The 18,448-nt window shown below is 49.7% G+C and overlaps 2 protein-coding genes across 4 annotated transcripts in view; one reads left to right on the top strand and one right to left on the bottom strand.

The window, feature by feature from the left end:
* LOC106642229 (zwei Ig domain protein zig-8) overlaps positions 1 to 18,448 on the top strand; it is a 266,917-nt gene that overhangs the window by 172,549 nt on the left and 75,920 nt on the right. The window lies entirely within an intron of this gene.
* On the bottom strand, positions 920 to 2,971 carry LOC106646267 (uncharacterized). The gene is made up of 3 exons (XM_014362311.2): positions 2,489 to 2,971; positions 1,773 to 2,367; positions 920 to 1,613 (listed from the first exon to the last, which is right to left on the bottom strand). The coding sequence occupies exons 1-3, from the start codon at positions 2,808 to 2,810 to the stop codon at positions 1,283 to 1,285; spliced, it is 1,248 nt and encodes a 415-aa protein (XP_014217797.2). The 5' UTR covers positions 2,811 to 2,971; the 3' UTR covers positions 920 to 1,282.

Raw genomic sequence — 18,448 nt, 5'->3', positions numbered from 1 at the left:
GATAGTTTGATAGATTCAAACGAGCTATCCCTAATTTTATTTCAACACGGCTGATTATATTGTGATAACGACGTATCAAAAACTTAGCCAAAGTAATGATCGTCATCTTCAAAAACAGGACTGCACTTACTTCTCCCTTCCTTTTAACAAACATCTTTACAAGTTCTGAGTCCGTAACTCATTTTCGAATCCAAGGTGGGCGGTCCTTTCTCCACGAAACAGCCAAAGTTCGGTCGGTCTGTGTTTGCATAGCAATAATCACGTCGAGCGTCTCTCCGATATTTCTTCATACCTCCCTTCAACTTAAATATAGTTTGTACTTCGCATGACGTGGGAAGTTTTACACCTTTAGTACAATGTTAAAGTAGGTGATAGTCGGACGTTCCTGGGTACGATTAATTATGATTAACAGTCTTCCCGGTGGAGTATGCGCTATATCTGCGTATTCGTAAGTTTGGGAGTTCCCACAACGGAGGACGGGGTATTGTCGAGGGTGGTAAGTTTGTTACAGATACGTCGAAGTGTTGAAATTCGAGTAATTTCCAAAGTGACGATGATTACTGCTACCGATACTTGTGAATTATCGTTATTACTTTCTCTATACTTTCATCGTTTACTTTAGGGAATATATTATAAAGAATCACATGTTGTTCATCATATTATGTATTTTATAACTCTTACACGGCAAAGAATATTTTTACATAATCAAATTTGTTAGCACTGCAACGGAATGTCTTTTTAACAACTTGACGCATGGATTGTTATTAATTATAAAGTTTTTTACAGAGAGGTGAATTTAAGAACATTTTAATAACATATTCGTCATCATAAATCCCAAAAAATTATTTCTGGTATTTATTTCATTTAGATTGACAAAACAACAACGATATTCGTAAATTAAAGATCGTATCATTCGTAATGAGTAATTTCATATTTTCAAATTTGTATAATTAATAGATATCAATATTGTTCACGACTGCAGTAGAGTAGACACGAAACTCAACCCAAAATCAACAATCCATGGGTATAACCAACGAAAATGAATAAATACAACTCCCCATCTCGTGAAAATCTCAAACGCACCAAAATCAATCACGTTAATGGATTCAAAGCCACAAAAGCCAATCGTCACGACAACCACGCGAATGCGTGAAAAACGTATTTACCATAGTGACGTAGAAACCTAACGCAAACACAGACGCGTGCATATACAGAGCAAAGTGCCACGTGCACCGTCATATCGACGACAGTAACATTTGCCGAGCGCAAATACGCCGCGAGCTTATCTGCCCGTCGGATTACACGTTACGTAGTAGTCCAGTAGTCCAGCCTCGCGCATGTCGATCAGCGTATCGACCAGTCGGTCAGTCAGTGGCTCGCCGCCCCCCGTGATGTTTAGCCTCTCGATCGCCTCGTCCACGTCGTCCAGTAGATCGTTGTTTTTCGCGTATTCCATCATTATCGGCAGGAAAAAAATTGATATCACGTAGCCCAGGATAGCCGACTTTTTGAAGTCCTCGACGAACGCCTCGTACGAGTACTTTACCGGGTCCCAGACCTTTTGGTCCTTCAAGTACTGGGCGAGCTCGCCGTGATAGATTTGAAACAGTTCTCTGAAAGAAGAAGCACTTATCATATCGAGGTAATTGTATTTTGATCACTACTTTGAGTGGTACGTAAAACAATAATGAATAATTATTCCTACGTATACGAGAAATGGACGTCAAGTGGAGCCGTATTAAAGTGTAATTCACGCGTACAGTCGAACCTACCGAAACCGCGTTTTGAGGTCGAGCCTGGAGGCGCTCATGTAGAGAAAAGTCGAGACGTCGGTGGCGGGCGACGAGTACATGACGAGCGCAAAGTCGACGAGCATCGCCTCGCGACGGGCCAGGCCCTCCGACCACCTGAACAGCATGTTGTTGACAGTGCAGTCGCCGTGGACAATGGTAGCCAGAGGCTCGCGCGGCTCGACGCTCCTCATCATCACGCTCGAGTGGCAGTTCTCCAAGAGCCTCGCCACCTCGGCCGCGAACACCCGGTCCTCCTCGGAGACGAGCCTGGTCGATCGAGTCAGGGCGCGCGACACCCGGGCCACGCGTTCGTTCACATTCTTGGCGTAAACGGCGGTCTTTCGCTCGTCCAACGGGTCGTAACGGATGTTGATGATACCACCGACGATTTCGCGGAACTTGGCGGGCCGCAGCTCCTTCAAGGTGTACGTCCGACCGTGGAAACGGGCCAGCGATCGTAGGCCCGCTGCGAGGTAGTCCTGCTGGAGGTCGAACTTATCCGGGCAGACGGAGTAGCCTCGCGAGCACACGTTCTCCAGGACTATGACCTTATCGAAGACCGGTACCTCGCCACCTTTTGTCAAACACACACCTTTGTTCTTCAATTCGGGTTTAATGGAGTAGCGCTTGTGGACAATGAGCTTTTTTTTTAATTGTGACATGGGTGAAGAGAAGCAATTTTACATAATACCAACAGAAGTAGCACTGGGGATAGTCGGAGCTTCCAGCTGCGAGTCTCTGGTAGAAGAGTATCTCGTTGGAAAACAGGTAGTTGTAGTTCTGACGCTTGCGGACGTTGAGATCCTGGGCGGGCAGTTTCACCAGTAGGCTCCGCTCCACGGGAGCACCGCGTAACCGAATGGTCGCGAAAAACAGGTCAGAGAGGAAAAATGAGCCCTTGGGCCTGGTGACCTTGCACTCATCGGCGTTGGCGCACTCCTCGCCAAAGACACCGGCCAGTCGGGGGATCAAGTGGTCCTGCAGCCACGCTATTATCTTTGGATCGAGATCCTTCATTGTCCTTCTTCTTCTCCTCCTTCAGTGTTGAATATTCAACGCTCGCTTTACTTCCACGAGGCGAATAAAGATGTTTTCCGACTGCCGGCTCGGTTGCTGTCGCGAGTTTTGCGTGCTGGAATTGTAAATCACAACGGTCATGTGATTCGAGAGAACACGAGAATTTTTACGGATACGCCGACTCCGATACGTTATCAGCGCTACTGCGCGCTGCTTACGCAACGAGTCTACTGTTTCATTGGATTTTTTGTACTTTTTTGCTAGTTATCGTTCAATTTTTTATAAGTCCAACTGTATTTCTAGATTAAATTTTTTCATTTTTCCTTTTTTTTTTTTCTCAACTGTGTAGGCTTACGTAACGAATAATACTCAGCTGTGATTAAATGCCAAATACTATGATATACGTGAGATCGCAGATAGAGAATTCTAGAGCGAGTATCGCATGTTTGCACTTGCAGGTCTTATCTTTTGCGCCCTAACTCTGCACGCTTGGAACAATGGAAAAAAAAACAACAAAAAAAAAAAAAAAAAAAAAAAAACAAATCAGATGCACCGAGACATCGGTGTGATTTTTGTTCACGATTTTTCCAAAGTATCTCCGTTCCTGGCATGATAATTGCTTATTGTGCAACAGAAAAACACGACGAGTGAAATCACCAACCCATGCAGCTCTGATGGAAACACACACGCGGCAGCAGGAGCGTGCGAGTCCAAAGAAAACGTCGATACTTCTTCCGTCCCCCTCGGCATACCCGTCCAAACGTTTAACTCCCCGGTGCTTTTGACGACGATGTAAAAAAAAGAAAAAAAAAAAAAAAAAGAGAGGGAAAAAAGCACCCCGATTACATTTGTGCACGCAAAACCGGACCACCCTCTCGCGTGCTGTGTGCGTGTACGTGTGTACCGTATTTACCCGTACACCCGCAGCATTGGGGAGATCGATAAAAGTTGTCGGGTCTAAAGAGGTTAGCACCTGTGGCCATTAAATGCTGAATGGCCGTGGGTGGCTCGAGGATAATGCCACTCCGTGGCTTTCTTTGGTACCTTATCCTACACATTTGTCACACTGCCTTTGTACCTGGAAATAAAAGGGGGGGGGGGGTACGCAGGAAGTGGATTGCCTCGTCTCGTACGTCCTCCGGGTCCCTCGTCTTCTTGGATTCTGCTCCTGAAAAGGGGAGTTTGTACGGGATTTCTCCTCTCGTTCTACCGAGAGGAAATAATTTTGGGAAATGCTACCGTGTCTAGTAAGGAAATTGTTTATTGCACTCTCCACACGACTCTACACAACTCCTCGACGGCGCTACAGCGGTTCCGCCTCGCCGCGCGAACTGCGAGCGCACGTTCGGGGTCCTGAGACCAGGAGGGGCCGCTGCCCTAACGCTCCTAGCCACGTCACGCACGCCTACACACGCGCACCCTCACACGTAACCTATCGTCCCTGTCCTTTTTCCCGCCCGCTACACACCTGCTCTCTACTATCGCGCCCGTTTCTTCTCGTCCCTTGGCAACCTTTCTCACCCTGTCTTTCCCTCTCTCTCTCACACTATCACTGTCCCTCGTTAACCTGCTTCTTATCCCCCTCAGTCACTAGTCCCGGTCCCCTCTCTCTCTCTCTCTCTCTCTTGTCCTTTCTGCACACCTAGAGTGGAAAACGCGCGAACACCCCCAAGATTCGGCACTCCCGAGCATGCACCCGCGACTTCCCGTAACCTGGCTCTCTCTCTCTCTCTCTCTCTCTGTTCTCTGTATACTCCGAGACTTAGTCCCGGAGGTCTACCGGCGCTCGCGAGCCCTAGCACGACGCACAAAAGGAATGGAGGAAACACACGCTACCTCTCGGCTCTCTGACTCGCGACAACGGCGTATGGCGTCCGGCTGGGCCTCGGGCTGCCGGTGAGTCTGTGAAGCTGATGGTGGCGGTCCTACTCCCTCTATCTCGTCCGGTAGCCGCTCTGCTTCTCGTCTTCTCTCTCTCTCTCTCGTCCTGCAGTCGCTCTGCTTCTTGTCCTGGGTCTTCTCCTCGCGGTGATGATCTCCGACGACGGGGACACAGCAGCTTCCTCTTCTCTCTCTCTCTATCCCTTGATCTGCCACAACTTTCTCTCGCACTTTCTCTCTCTCTCGCTCTCTCTCTCTCTCTCTCTCTCTCTCTCTCTCTCACAATCTGGCTAATCCGCGCGCGAAGGCTCTCGACTCGAGACTAACTCTCCGTTCCCTTGCAACTACAGCCCGTACCTCTCGACTTTTACTTTCCTTCTTTCTCTCTCTCATACCCGAGGGCCGCCGCCGCGACCCGAACAGTCGTGCGCGCGCTCACGTGTACTCTTCTCGCCGCTGTTGCTACTGAGTCCCGTCGTCGCATCGTCCTCTTCTTCTTCTTTTCCGGGAGCCAAAACAAAAGAAGAATTTCGGGAAGGTAAATCTTTGCCGGTGATGTCATACGCGTTACGGCAGCGAGAGCGACATGAGCCGGGAGGCTCAATTTGCCTCGTTACAAACCCTCCCCCCCTAGGCTAGAGCACTTCCAGCTGCTCGAAAGCCGATCTGATTCGCTCTGTCTCTCTCTCTGACGCAGCACTATAAAAATGGAAAGAAGATGGAAAAATACTTACGTTGGCCTCGCGGCCCAGAGTCCAGATGCTCCGTAGCAGTGGCCTCTCCCTGGGTGGTCCCTCTCTGGTCCATGGTGTCCTCTCCCCCCCCGCTGGATGATCTTCACTGGTAGTTGTCCGCTAGTCCTTGGTCCTTGAGTGAGTCCTGGGGGGTTTAACCCCACTTCGCGTCCGGTGGTCCTACTCCTATCCTGCCATCTACTCCCTTAGTCCTTTGTCCTCTCCCCCCCTGGTCGAGGTCTTGGGGACACTCCCCTAGGGGGAATGTATCGCTTCAACTCAGAGACATGAGCCTTGTTAACTTTTCTAGTGGATCCTTGATCATCGCCTAATATGTACACCGTCGGAGACTTGATCTCGACAATGGTATACGGTCCCTCATACTTGGGCGCGAGTTTTGCGGAGAACCTTTTAGCCGCATCCGAAAGGGGATGGGTGCGTCGCAGAACTAGCGTTCCTAAAGGAAAATGTATGTCCTTTTTGTCCTTATTGTACTGCCTCTCCTGTTTTTCCCGGGCCCGATCGATATGTCTCGACACCAAGTCGCGCAACGCGTCAAGTCGTTTCATGCGGTCCTCCCAGTCCTTTGGATCAGCCCTTTTCACCAGCCTCGGTCCCTCGGCCTGGTTGCGCAGACTGTTTACAGGCTTAGGGTGTCGTCCGTAGTTCAGAAAGGCCGGCGAAACCTTGGTGGTTGCTTGCACGGCTGTGTTCATGGCGTGTCTGAATTCAGGTAAGTGGGTGTCCCAATTACGATGGTCCTTGCCGACAAAAGCGGAGATAATCGATTTGAACGTCCGGATGCTTCGTTCAGCGGGGTCTGCTTGGGGATGATACGGGGGGGTGGTAACATGTTTCACCCCATAGTCCGCCAGAGTCTTATTTAGCAAGTCATTTTCAAATTCACGTCCATTGTCCGTTAATAGATAGTCCGGGGTTTCCCAGCGAAAGAGGACTAGCTCTTCGAACGCACGGGCGATCGACTTCCCATCAATCTTCCGCAGGGGTTTGACCTCTATCCACCTAGTGAAGAGGTCGTGAAACAGCACTACGTACTTGAATCCCTGCTTGCTTGGAGGGAACTCCATGCAGTCGGCTGCCACTACAGCCCATGGACGCTCCACTATACGGGTTCCCATTAGTCCCTGGGGTCCGGATTGCAGCACCTTATTTCGCTGGCACGTATCGCAACGGCGTACAAAGGTGTGCACGTCGTGATACATCCCCTTCCAGTAGTACTCGCGGGCGACTCGATCGTAAGTCTTTTCAATCCCGAGATGTCCGGTGGAGAGCGTGCAATGGGATTCTTCCAGCACTTGCTCCTGATAGTCCTTCGGCACGACTAGTCGCCAACTTTCTTCCCGGAAGATTATTGGGTCCAGTAAGGGGTCCTTCCGGAACCGGTAGAGCCGACCGTCCTCAACTCGCCAGTCCGGGAACTTCTCCGGGGTTTGGGCCACATCCCCCAACATCCGAGTATACCACGGATCCTCGAGAGTGGTGAAGCTTATGGCTCCCACCACCTCTTCTGGGTCCTCATATAGTCTGGAAAGGGCGTCCGGCACGTGGTTCAGCGCTCCCTTCCGATGGATCACCCTGAATGTCCATTGTTGTAGCTCCATCACCCAGCGAGCCACTCGTCCTGAGGGCTCAGCCAAGCTGAATAGCCATCTTAACGAGCTATGGTCCGTTATAACGGTGAACTCATAACCTTCCAGGTAGGGCCTTAGTTTCTTAATGGCCCATACCACTGCCAGACTCCTTCTCCGTGGTGGAGTAATTCTTCTCTGGCGGAGTCAGGGCGCGACTCGCGTACACCACGGGATGTTCGCCGTCTTCCCCTTCCTGGGTTAAGACGGCTCCGAGAGCATAGTCACTAGCGTCCGTTTGTAGAGTGAAGGGTTTGTTAAAGTCCGGGCGAGCCAACACGGGCGCTGTGGTCAAGGCCACTCTCAGTCCCTCAAAGGCCTCTTGCTGTTCGTCCCCCCATGTCCATTCTTGTCCTTTGCGCAGTAGGCGAGATAGCGGGACCTTCAAGTCCGAGTCCTTATCTATGAATCTCGAGTACCAGCCCACCATTCCTAAGAATCGCCGTAACTGTTTCACGTTGACAGGCGGAGGGTACTCGAGAATGGGCGCTACCTTGTCCGGGTCTGGCCTTAGTCCGTTTTTGTCCAGTAAAAACCCCAAATAGGTTATTTCCGACACACAGAATTCACACTTGCTAGGTTTTACCTCTAGTCCGGCCTGTCGTAATTTAGTAAGCACTAGCTCCAAGTAATGGAGATGCTCGTCAAAGGAGTCAGTACCAATAATAATATCGTCCAGGTACCCAAAAATGTGGGGTTGCAACTCTGGGCCAAAGAGTGCATCAATAAGACGTTGAAACGTCATCGGGGCATTTGTAAGTCCGAAGGGCATCCTAGTAAAGTGCCAGAGTCCCGAACCAGGCATGGCAAAGGCCGTATACCGTTGGCTCGACTTAGCCACGGGAACCTGGTAGTAAGCTTGCTTCAGATCGATCTTCGACAAGTATTTGGCCTTCCGCAGCCGGTCCAGTATTGAGTCCATGCTTGGGAGTGGATAGGCGTCCCGTTTAGTCACCTCATTCAGGTCCCGGTAGTCTATGCAGAATCTGTACGTGCCGTCCGGTTTCCTTATCATCACCGGGGCACTAGAGTAATCGCTTGAGGATCTCTCGATTATTCCTTCCCGGGCCAAGCGATCAACCTCGAGAGTCGCTATCTCCAGCATTTTTGGGGACATGCGGCGAAGTCGGTGTCTTATGGGTGTTGGATCCTCTACGTCTATGACGTGCTCCGTCAAGGAAGTCCGTCCCACCTCGTCCGGGAATTTTGCCAATGTGTGCGAGACAAGCTGGTCTACCCTTTCTCGTTCCTCGAGATTCAGCTCGTGGATGCCAGCACATTCAGCTACGACTTCGGGTAGCCTTGTCCGTGATTCTCCCTCGAATTCATACCATACCCCGTCCATTAGTCTCCAATGTCCTTGGGCCAGTCGAGTTTCAAGTTCAAACGCCCGTATAAAGTCCATTCCTAGGATCATGTCCTCTTTGATGTTGTCCACTACACGCAGGATAAGGGGTTTGGACACCCCGGCTAACTCCACGTTGAGTTCTAGCAGTCCGCATATGGGGGTAATACCACCATTCACATTTTCGGTCGCCAAATTAGTTGCAACTAACCGTGACTGGAATAACTTCGCTAGGCGGCTTCCGCCAATAGAAGATTGCGCGCCACTGTCAAACAGCGCTCGAAATGTTTGTCCTCCGAGCACGACGATCATATAGTTCCTGGCCTCGGCTCTTATGTCCTCTACGCGGATTACACGTACCGCCTCTTCCCGGTATTCGTCCGATAAGCCCTCCAGCTCGCTGCCTGATGAAGAGCCGGAGCTCTCGGCATCGGATGTATCTCCAGACTGAGTTAGCCCTCCGATGTGCTGGATATAGTGGTCCTTGTCCTCGTCCGTCCCGATCAAGTCCCCTAACAACTTCTTCAACAGTACTGCGGGGGACGTGGATGCGTCTATCGAATCGAGTCCCCCGCCTTCCCGTTTCCCAATTTCTTCCTGGCCTCCTCGCAATTCGGGCACGTCTTGAACGTGTACCCGGGGGTGTCGCAGTTCTGACAGCTGTCCGAGGTCCCGATAATCCTTGTTGGGCATTGGCGGGCCAAATGACCCTTCTCGCCGCATATAAAACACTGCACCAGAGGGCACTGGGCAGAGCGGTGTCCTACTCCACGACATAAGAAGCATGCTCCAAGAAATGAGCTATCGGATTCCTTGGCGCCGGATTGCGCGGCCGTTCCCGTCGCGGGGCTTGTCGCTGGCCTCCACGCAGGCTTGTTACTCCCATCCGGCTTGGTCGTTCTAGGGAATAGTCCTGGGGATTGTCGTTGGCGGTTGGCATGGGCTTGGGCCCTTAGAGCAGCCAATTGTGCATAGGCGTCTTCCTCAACCGGGTTGAGTAATACGGTGGCCAAAAGCGCGTCCTGTTCTGAAATCAGGGGAATACTCCCCTGATAGTCCTCGTTCTCAATGTTACCGCTAGGTGGAGTTCGATTCAACCCCTCCAGTCGTTCAGTCACTTCAGTTATTTCCGATATCCTGGTCCGTGGCGTTGGGTTCAGATAAGCCGCCCCCTGGACGTGCATGGTTTCCATGCCCGGGGGTGGGCGGTATCGTCCATCCAAGTCCTTCTGACTTTCCCAACGCCGTCCGTAGTTTTCTATGTCCTCCAGGTGGCAGATCACTTTGTCTGCCATGGCTCTTCGGTACTCCGGTAAGAGGTTCCGATAGGCCCTGTCGGCCAGAGTCCGTTCCGACAGGGGGATTTTTAGCTTGGAGGCAATGTATCGGAAATTGGTCAAGAATACAGAGATCCTCTCCGTCTTTCCTTGGGTCCGGGCGTACAAATCCTGGAGTAAATCCTCCTCCTGGTATTCTCCACCAAACTGCCTCTTAAACGACTCGCAGAATACCTCCCAGGTCGCAAAGTCTCGTCGGTTCGTCCTGAACCAGCGCGCTGCTCGCTTAAGCAGAACGCACGGTAGCGCTCCTAAGAGAGCGCGGTCGCTTATTCCCACACTTGCCCGACAGTCCTCTAAACGGTCCAGAAATTCCTCGGGGTCCTCCGCGCGTTCTTCGCCCGTATAACGCAGTCCCCAATTCTGCAGGGCTTTGACGGCCTTGGCTTGGGTGGCTTCCTCTCTGCAGTCACCATGCCGCATTTGGTCCTCACGATTACCAGCCTGGGGTAAGGGTCTTTCCGGATCCATGCCTAGGTCAGCTGGATGTTTCGGAAAGATACTGGCGTACCTTGGTCCTTGATTTTGCTGTTGTCGCGGAGGGGATCGGCTCCGGCGTTCCCCACCCGGAGTGGGCCAAAGGGGTTCGGGGTACCGTTCCTCCCTTGCTACTTCGGGACCCCTGCGGTTGTCGTGGTAACTGAGATTAGGGTTCCGCCCCATATGGCTACCCCGCAAGCGATCCACTGGGGGTAGACTTATTCGGCTGGAAGTGTCGCTCTCCTCACCATAATTTTCCTCCTTGGGGTTACGTGGGTCCGCTGGTAGACTGTCCTCCATAGCCCGCGTCCTTTCGGCCTGGAAGTCCTGCCAGGTCACCTTGGACTTCGTGGGTGGCCTCGGGTCCTCTCTAGATCGTGAGTCCCGGTTAAACTTACTCCAGTTCCTAGCTGTCCGGAAGTCCTCTTGTTCTGACTCCTCCCCAGACAAATCCCTGGGATGTTGCTCCCTGAGTTTGGGGCGCGAGTCCCTCAGTCCGGTGTCCATCTTCCGGCGTGGCATAGGAGTAGGTCTATTTGGTTCGTCCTTAGAGATCCGCGCACTTGTCCCTCCCACGGGTACGTCCAGAACTCCTTTTGGCGGGGCACGCGGATCCAACAGAAAGGCCGCGCTTCCAGCATATACCGATGTCTGGGCCTTGAACTGGGAGCCCACCAATCCCGGGATCCCAGTGTTCTGCATCACGGTGTTTAGGTGCTGCATTGAATAATATTCCATCCGGGGAGGGACCAGGAACTGGTCTCCGATCACCCGAGGTTTGGGGTACGGTGTAGAGTGAGTGTCCGGGGGTTTGAGAAGGTCTCCAAACGAGCCTATCTGCTGTCCTCCTTGAGACGGAGTTGTGACTGGCCTGGTCATAGTGTATGTCGTCGTCGTGGCGGTAGACGTCGCGCACGAGGTTATGGTCCCTGTCGGGGGGTACTCCCCTCGGACGTGGTGTTGGCCCTGCAGCTCCCTCACGCTTGTTTCTTCGCGTAGGCCCTGTTCCCGGGGGGGCTCTTCCCATCCCGGTAAGCCTAGGCTTGGTGGAAGGCGTCTTGTCCTGGACCCTGAGGGATCCCTTAAACTTCTAGGGGTGCCTCCACCCAGAGGTACATTCCCCCTTTCGTCCTCCGAACCTATGTCCTCGATCCCTGGGGGAGAGTGTCCGGTATGCTGACTTCTGTTCCTCCGAACCGGACTTTGTAGGCTGGTGTGGCTGGAGTCTTCCTCACGAGATAGGGACTCATGTTCCTCCTCGGTGTTGCCATCTAGCTGTTGCGACATCATGAGGTCCCCGAAGTAGATCGGGATTTCCTCGCTGTGTGGGTACAACTCGAATAGCCGGTGCCTCAGTAGGCGATCTCGCACGGCGTCCTCGTCCCCACGGCCCGTGAGTCTTCGTGCACGCAGTTCGCGTTGAACCTCCAGAATAGACATATTCTGGATCGTGCGCCTTATAAACCGGCCCTCCCTAGATCTTCTCACAAATTCGTCCATGCCTTGACCTTGTGTCGCCATCTAGCGTCCTTCCGTCTAATAATTACCGGCCTTACGGAGACTCGGTGGACCAGCTGCGATAGCACAGTCGCACGGCTCACGTAAGTCCGTGTACGGAGAACTCGGGGATCCGCGATTCCTCCGCGAGATCAACCCGGCTCACGTACGTCCTGTTCCCTTCTCACTAGTCCGGGGATGTCACAACACTAAGGATAGTTTGGGTGTCCGCAATAGTGTCCACTATCAGCTTCTCACTTGGGAGCTACAAGGTCGTTCGCGACTCTATCGCGTTATCGACCGAGCTCACCGTCCCGATTGTGCAGCTGCCCACACTAATGCGCAACTACGCGATTATTACTACTAGTCCGTATATTATTATTATTATATATATGTATAAATATAAATATAGTTACTACTTACTAGGGTCGCACTGTCGCTTAATTATTTATTGAAAATTGTAGGGCTCGCTCACCGTCGCCTGTGACACCTAGTCCACTAGCACACTTTCCTATCTACGTCCTGCACTACGCTCCCACTATATCACTCACTCGCGCCACCTGCCGCACGCTTGGGGGAAGCACTTCCTATAGGGAAAAATCACCAAGTCCCGCACCGGTCCCCACACTGGGATGCCATTTTGTCACACTGCCTTTGTACCTGGAAATAAAAGGGGGGGGGGGGTACGCAGGAAGTGGATTGCCTCGTCTCGTACGTCCTCCGGGTCCCTCGTCTTCTTGGATTCTGCTCCTGAAAAGGGGAGTTTGTACGGGATTTCTCCTCTCGTTCTACCGAGAGGAAATAATTTTGGGAAATGCTACCGTGTCTAGTAAGGAAATTGTTTATTGCACTCTCCACACGACTCTACACAACTCCTCGACGGCGCTACAGCGGTTCCGCCTCGCCGCGCGAACTGCGAGCGCACGTTCGGGGTCCTGAGACCAGGAGGGGCCGCTGCCCTAACGCTCCTAGCCACGTCACGCACGCCTACACACGCGCACCCTCACACGTAACCTATCGTCCCTGTCCTTTTTCCCGCCCGCTACACACCTGCTCTCTACTATCGCGCCCGTTTCTTCTCGTCCCTTGGCAACCTTTCTCACCCTGTCTTTCCCTCTCTCTCTCACACTATCACTGTCCCTCGTTAACCTGCTTCTTATCCCCCTCAGTCACTAGTCCCGGTCCCCTCTCTCTCTCTCTCTCTCTCTTGTCCTTTCTGCACACCTAGAGTGGAAAACGCGCGAACACCCCCAAGATTCGGCACTCCCGAGCATGCACCCGCGACTTCCCGTAACCTGGCTCTCTCTCTCTCTCTCTCTCTCTGTTCTCTGTATACTCCGAGACTTAGTCCCGGAGGTCTACCGGCGCTCGCGAGCCCTAGCACGACGCACAAAAGGAATGGAGGAAACACACGCTACCTCTCGGCTCTCTGACTCGCGACAACGGCGTATGGCGTCCGGCTGGGCCTCGGGCTGCCGGTGAGTCTGTGAAGCTGATGGTGGCGGTCCTACTCCCTCTATCTCGTCCGGTAGCCGCTCTGCTTCTCGTCTTCTCTCTCTCTCTCTCGTCCTGCAGTCGCTCTGCTGCTTGTCCTGGGTCTTCTCCTCGCGGTGATGATCTCCGACGACGGGGACACAGCAGCTTCCTCTTCTCTCTCTCTCTATCCCTTGATCTGCCACAACTTTCTCTCGCACTTTCTCTCTCTCTCGCTCTCTCTCTCTCTCTCTCTCTCTCTCTCTCTCTCACAATCTGGCTAATCCGCGCGCGAAGGCTCTCGACTCGAGACTAACTCTCCGTTCCCTTGCAACTACAGCCCGTACCTCTCGACTTTTACTTTCCTTCTTTCTCTCTCTCATACCCGAGGGCCGCCGCCGCGACCCGAACAGTCGTGCGCGCGCTCACGTGTACTCTTCTCGCCGCTGTTGCTACTGAGTCCCGTCGTCGCATCGTCCTCTTCTTCTTCTTTTCCGGGAGCCAAAACAAAAGAAGAATTTCGGGAAGGTAAATCTTTGCCGGTGATGTCATACGCGTTACGGCAGCGAGAGCGACATGAGCCGGGAGGCTCAATTTGCCTCGTTACACATTCTGTTGGACAATAATTGACTAATAATTAAACGTTGAATATCCCACTTGGCAGCACAAATTTGCGGGATTGTAGCCGAGGGTATCGATTAAATTACATCACCAACATTACATCTAGACATTATGGCTGAACGACTGAAAGAATCAAACGACATCTCACAGGGAGAAAAGGCTTCCACCCTACACTGTACGTGCAATTAATCGTGCGCCCTTTTGTGCAGTATTCGTTAATTTTCTATTCCAGTCAATCCCAATCCACTTAAATTTTCCGTCCTAGCCAAGTAGTGCTTCCAAGGCACTTTTCTTTGCACAAAAGAGCTCGTGACGGGGTCATCTCGGACTTTCAAAAAGCGCCATCACTCTTTGAGCCTCGAAGCGTGGAAACGAGCGTCCGGCATAACGAAGCGTGGTGCACGGAGCATAGATCGAACCACCGCCTACCTTTGCTCGCAGCCCCCCTCGAACGATTCACGAGAGAGTGGCTCGCATTGTGTCCCATCGCAACTGTGTATATCGCTCGTCGACAGCTAGTCTATATATTCTTGTACCTTGTGCACGTGTATTATACACATATGTATATACGTGTAGAGAGCGCGTCCCTTTCTCGTGACAATGTGCACCCAACAGCCGGCACCTGTTTGCATAAGAATCGACGGGTGGGCTGCTGCACAAAAGAGCCTCATCTCCCTATCTGTGAGAGCCTGTTGAGATAACGAGGCCGCCGAAACAAAAGTGCCGCCTATCTAGTGTTGTCGTCGTCGTCGGCTGTGCTGTTGAGGTGGTGCTCGACCCGAGTGTGAAAGCGAGACGGAAGGGGAGACAGGGAAAGACGAGAACTACACTTGGACTCACAAAAGCCCCAAGATTCTGGGGGGAGGGGCGAGGGCAGGTTCTGGGAACTTCTGGAGTCTTGGATTGTTTCACGAGGGGAATCTTTATTTTTGTTGTTGTTCTTATTTTCAAGGTAGCTGTTACGAGTGGGTGATTATTTTGGCTATTGCCCGTTGGAACAAATTAAATATAAAATCGGTATCACCTGCCTTTCAATACATATATTTTTATACGATTTACTTGTATATCTATACGTTTTGGTGTCATACATTAATAAAGGAGATTTCCTAACGAAATTGGTCAATGGGAGTTTACTTTATCGATAAAATCTATAACTATTCTTGGTTACATCTACGTTGGTTATTTTGAGGGAATTTCAATAACTTATAAAGATCGAAGCTCTGTTGTATCTCCATCTATAGTATCTTTCCACTTGTAAGTTATACTTACCTACAATTATAATGATATAACAACGAAAATTCGTTTGTTGGATGAAATTGATCTCTTCCTCGTGAGTTGAGTAAAAATTCTTTCAAGAGAAAAACAAAGAAAATACCATTAGAGCGCCTTCAGCCTTCACTTCATTCCAGTCAATCGAACACGCATTCGAGCTTTTTCACGACTCACGACAATTTCCCACTGTGTCACAAGCCCCAAATAAACTACTTTTCCAAACTCTTCCCTCGCCGAGTAAACTATACGCGCAATGAACCGGCAAGTGTTGAGGACCATTAATCGGCGATGGTCGTTAATCATCCGTTCGGAGCAGCTCGACCGAGAGGCATATTAACCAACCCCACCGATTCTCCATCATCACTCACGTACCTCACAATCTCCGGGAAAACGCTTCTTTTTGCGCATCCTTGCGCGAGTATTTCAACGCATATAATACCCCCCCAATCATCGATGGCTTCGCCAGATACCCGGAGCAATTTATCTAATAAACCAAATTGAATCTCACCCACGCCCCCTTTTCTCCGTTTCCCTTTTTACCGGGACTCGGCCTGTTAATCCAGCCATGGAGTAACTCCCGTTTCCAGCATTACTCCAATTACCGATGCGTGCGCGAGTATTTTTTTTTTATTCCACCCACTTTATACTTTACCAATTTTCCGCAGCTCTGATTATCGCCCCTGGGTACAATCGCACGGAGAAAAGACTCCTTTTATCAGGTAAAATCTCTTTATTGCGCTGCCGAGTCCTAGCGCTCGCTCTTCACCGGCGATTCGTTAAATTTTACTGGAAGCCAAAGAGAAAAACAAAAAGCGGCGTTGCGCGCCATTTAAGGGTTCTTTTCTCGGAAACTCGGCCGATCGGCGATCGATCGGAAACTTGGACGGTGAAAGTTCTCGGGACGTTTTCGCGCCTGTTTGAGTGTGTACATACGCGCAAGTTTCGTTCCGACGCCTCCCCGTACCTTTTTTTCAGTTCGAACGAGTGATGTGTTTGTACATGCGGAGCTCGTTGGGGGTAGGTATGCTATTATCGATGCATGGGTTGACAGTGGGTGAGATTTATACGGGCGCGTGGGATTGGGGTACGATGAATTATGGCTTTACGGGTATTTAATGGATTTATTCGCACTGGAAGTTGTAAGAATCTGTCACGATTAGAGATGGGGGGCTTTTTTTTTTTTTTAATTAAATACGACATTTGTTTGTAAATATTAGCTTTTAATCTCAAAGATAGGACGAAAAACGTGGTATATCTCGAGAATGGCATTTCTGATATTGTTTTGAAAACCAATTTTGAAAGAGGAATTTTTTTGTTTTCCTAAAAATAGAGTCTAAATTTTAAAGTAAAAACGAACACGTTTTTATGGTAGTCAGTGTTAGCATTGCGTAGAGGTGATAATGTCTGATGTGTTGGGCTATAGTCATGGGAAAATAATCTAGTGAAATTCTGACTATTGAAAGTGATAAGTATAATAAGTAGCACCGAACGTCAACGGAGTGATTATTTAGTTACAAGTTTTATAATGATTCAGCTTACGGAGACTTGCATTTTGGGAGTTTTAATGGTCCCGAATAAGTTTTTTTTTTTTTTTGCAAACATCTCCATTATATGATGGGACGAAGTATCGCTAGAGAAAAATCATTTTTCACATATCTGTTTAACCAGCATTGGATCCCCGTCAATAAAAACCAATATCAAACAGAAAACCGTCAAATAGATAATACTTCAGGATCGAATCGCACGCCCCGCCCAGTGCCATTAACTCGATAATAAACCGTAACGGCTGCTCATAAAGTAAAAAAACCTAAGGTCATCTATTTTTCGCTCCACGTCTCAAGCTACGTCTTTCTATTATCTCTCCGTTCTCGTACATCGCTCCTTCCGATTTCGGCCTCCACTCACCTACTTTAGAAAAATTCCTTCCTGTTTCTTACACATCCGTGACTACATGTATATATATATTTGTACCCTCGTACGTCACTCCCTCACATATATTTCTTCGTTTCACATCGACATTCCAGCTATACTTACGACCTAAAAATATTTTACGACCTCGAGCAGTGCCAGCTGTAGAAGCTCGTGGGCCGTAAAATCTAAAAATTTAAGAGCAGATTTTCACGCCCGACTCGCCCCTTCAACCACTCACTCACTCACCCACTCGCTAACTTATTCCCGTCTCTGAAATATACACGAGTACACGAGCTCTCACGAGCAGTACAAACTCGCTCGAATGCTGTTTACGTGTGCACTCTGTGCGTATACGTAAAAAAAAAAAAAATATACTAGGCCAAAAAAATTTTTTATTGATATTGAGACCCCCGAGAGTCTCGATCCCTCCTCTCGAAAGAAGGAGGCAGCAGACGATGCCCTAGTATAAAAGGCTCGAGGGGGGGGGGCCTTTTGCGCCTAATGGAGCATCGCTGCGCGAGATAACGAAAGAGCTCGTCTTTCCCTCCCTCCCTCCCTCTTGCACGCGCTTGCGCTCTAATGGATCTTTGATCGGCGCTCTCCAAGAAGCTAACGCGCGAAGTGACGGGACACGTACAACACCTGAGGTATTTGTACGTCCCGTCTCTCTCCTCTTTCTGCTCTTGAATGAACTTTAAACCTTTAGTGCTGCCGGTTAATTTATTCGACCTGAATTTCGTCCGCTGCTCAAAGAAAAAAGCTGCGAAGATAAGGCTAAAGAGGCCTTCCCCCTCTTCACAGAAAATACGTAATATTACTCTTAAATAATAATCAGCGTAATATTACTTTTAAATGATTACGGGTGATGCTTCCCTGATCTGGCTTGCTCAGTGGGATGAGAGGATTATTCGATAGAAGGTTACATGAATCGCGCTCTTCCTCGATAAAATTTGTTGTGGTCGAATAAACTGACAAAGACTCCCCAAGATTTATCAGTTGAGGTTTCTGTGCTCTCGTTGGATGGTAAATTTGGATGATACATTTTGTTTTTGAATTTTAAATGATAGAAGTTTGAAGTATTTTAGTAGCACTTCTTTTATTCAACGTTGCAATAACTAGTTACGAGCATCGATTGGTTACAGAAAAGAGTAAATTTTTTTTTTTTTTTTTTTTTTAGTCCTTGTAAAATTTCAGAGCGGTTGTATACATTAATGTGTATTTTATTAGACATTTTATTGTGAAGTTATTATCTTGCACGTAGGCTCTTTCTTTCACACGATACTTAGATTAATACACCTAAAATTTAGCTCTTAGCCAATAAATCTATGGCTTCTTTTTTCAAATTATAATTAGCATTATCTTATGTACTTCATTTCACTATCATGCACATTGACTTGACGAGTAATTTGTGTTTTTTAATGTTATAAAAATAGTTTTA

The sequence above is a fragment of the Copidosoma floridanum genome, unplaced genomic scaffold, assembly GCF_036245765.1.
Source record: "Copidosoma floridanum isolate Cflo_tuat_1 unplaced genomic scaffold, Cflo_Japanese_pri ptg000001l, whole genome shotgun sequence".
Classification (NCBI taxonomy): Eukaryota; Metazoa; Arthropoda; class Insecta; order Hymenoptera; family Encyrtidae; genus Copidosoma; species Copidosoma floridanum.
The sequence above is the reverse complement of the archived record's forward strand: the minus strand, read 5'-3'. Positions and strand labels throughout refer to the sequence as shown.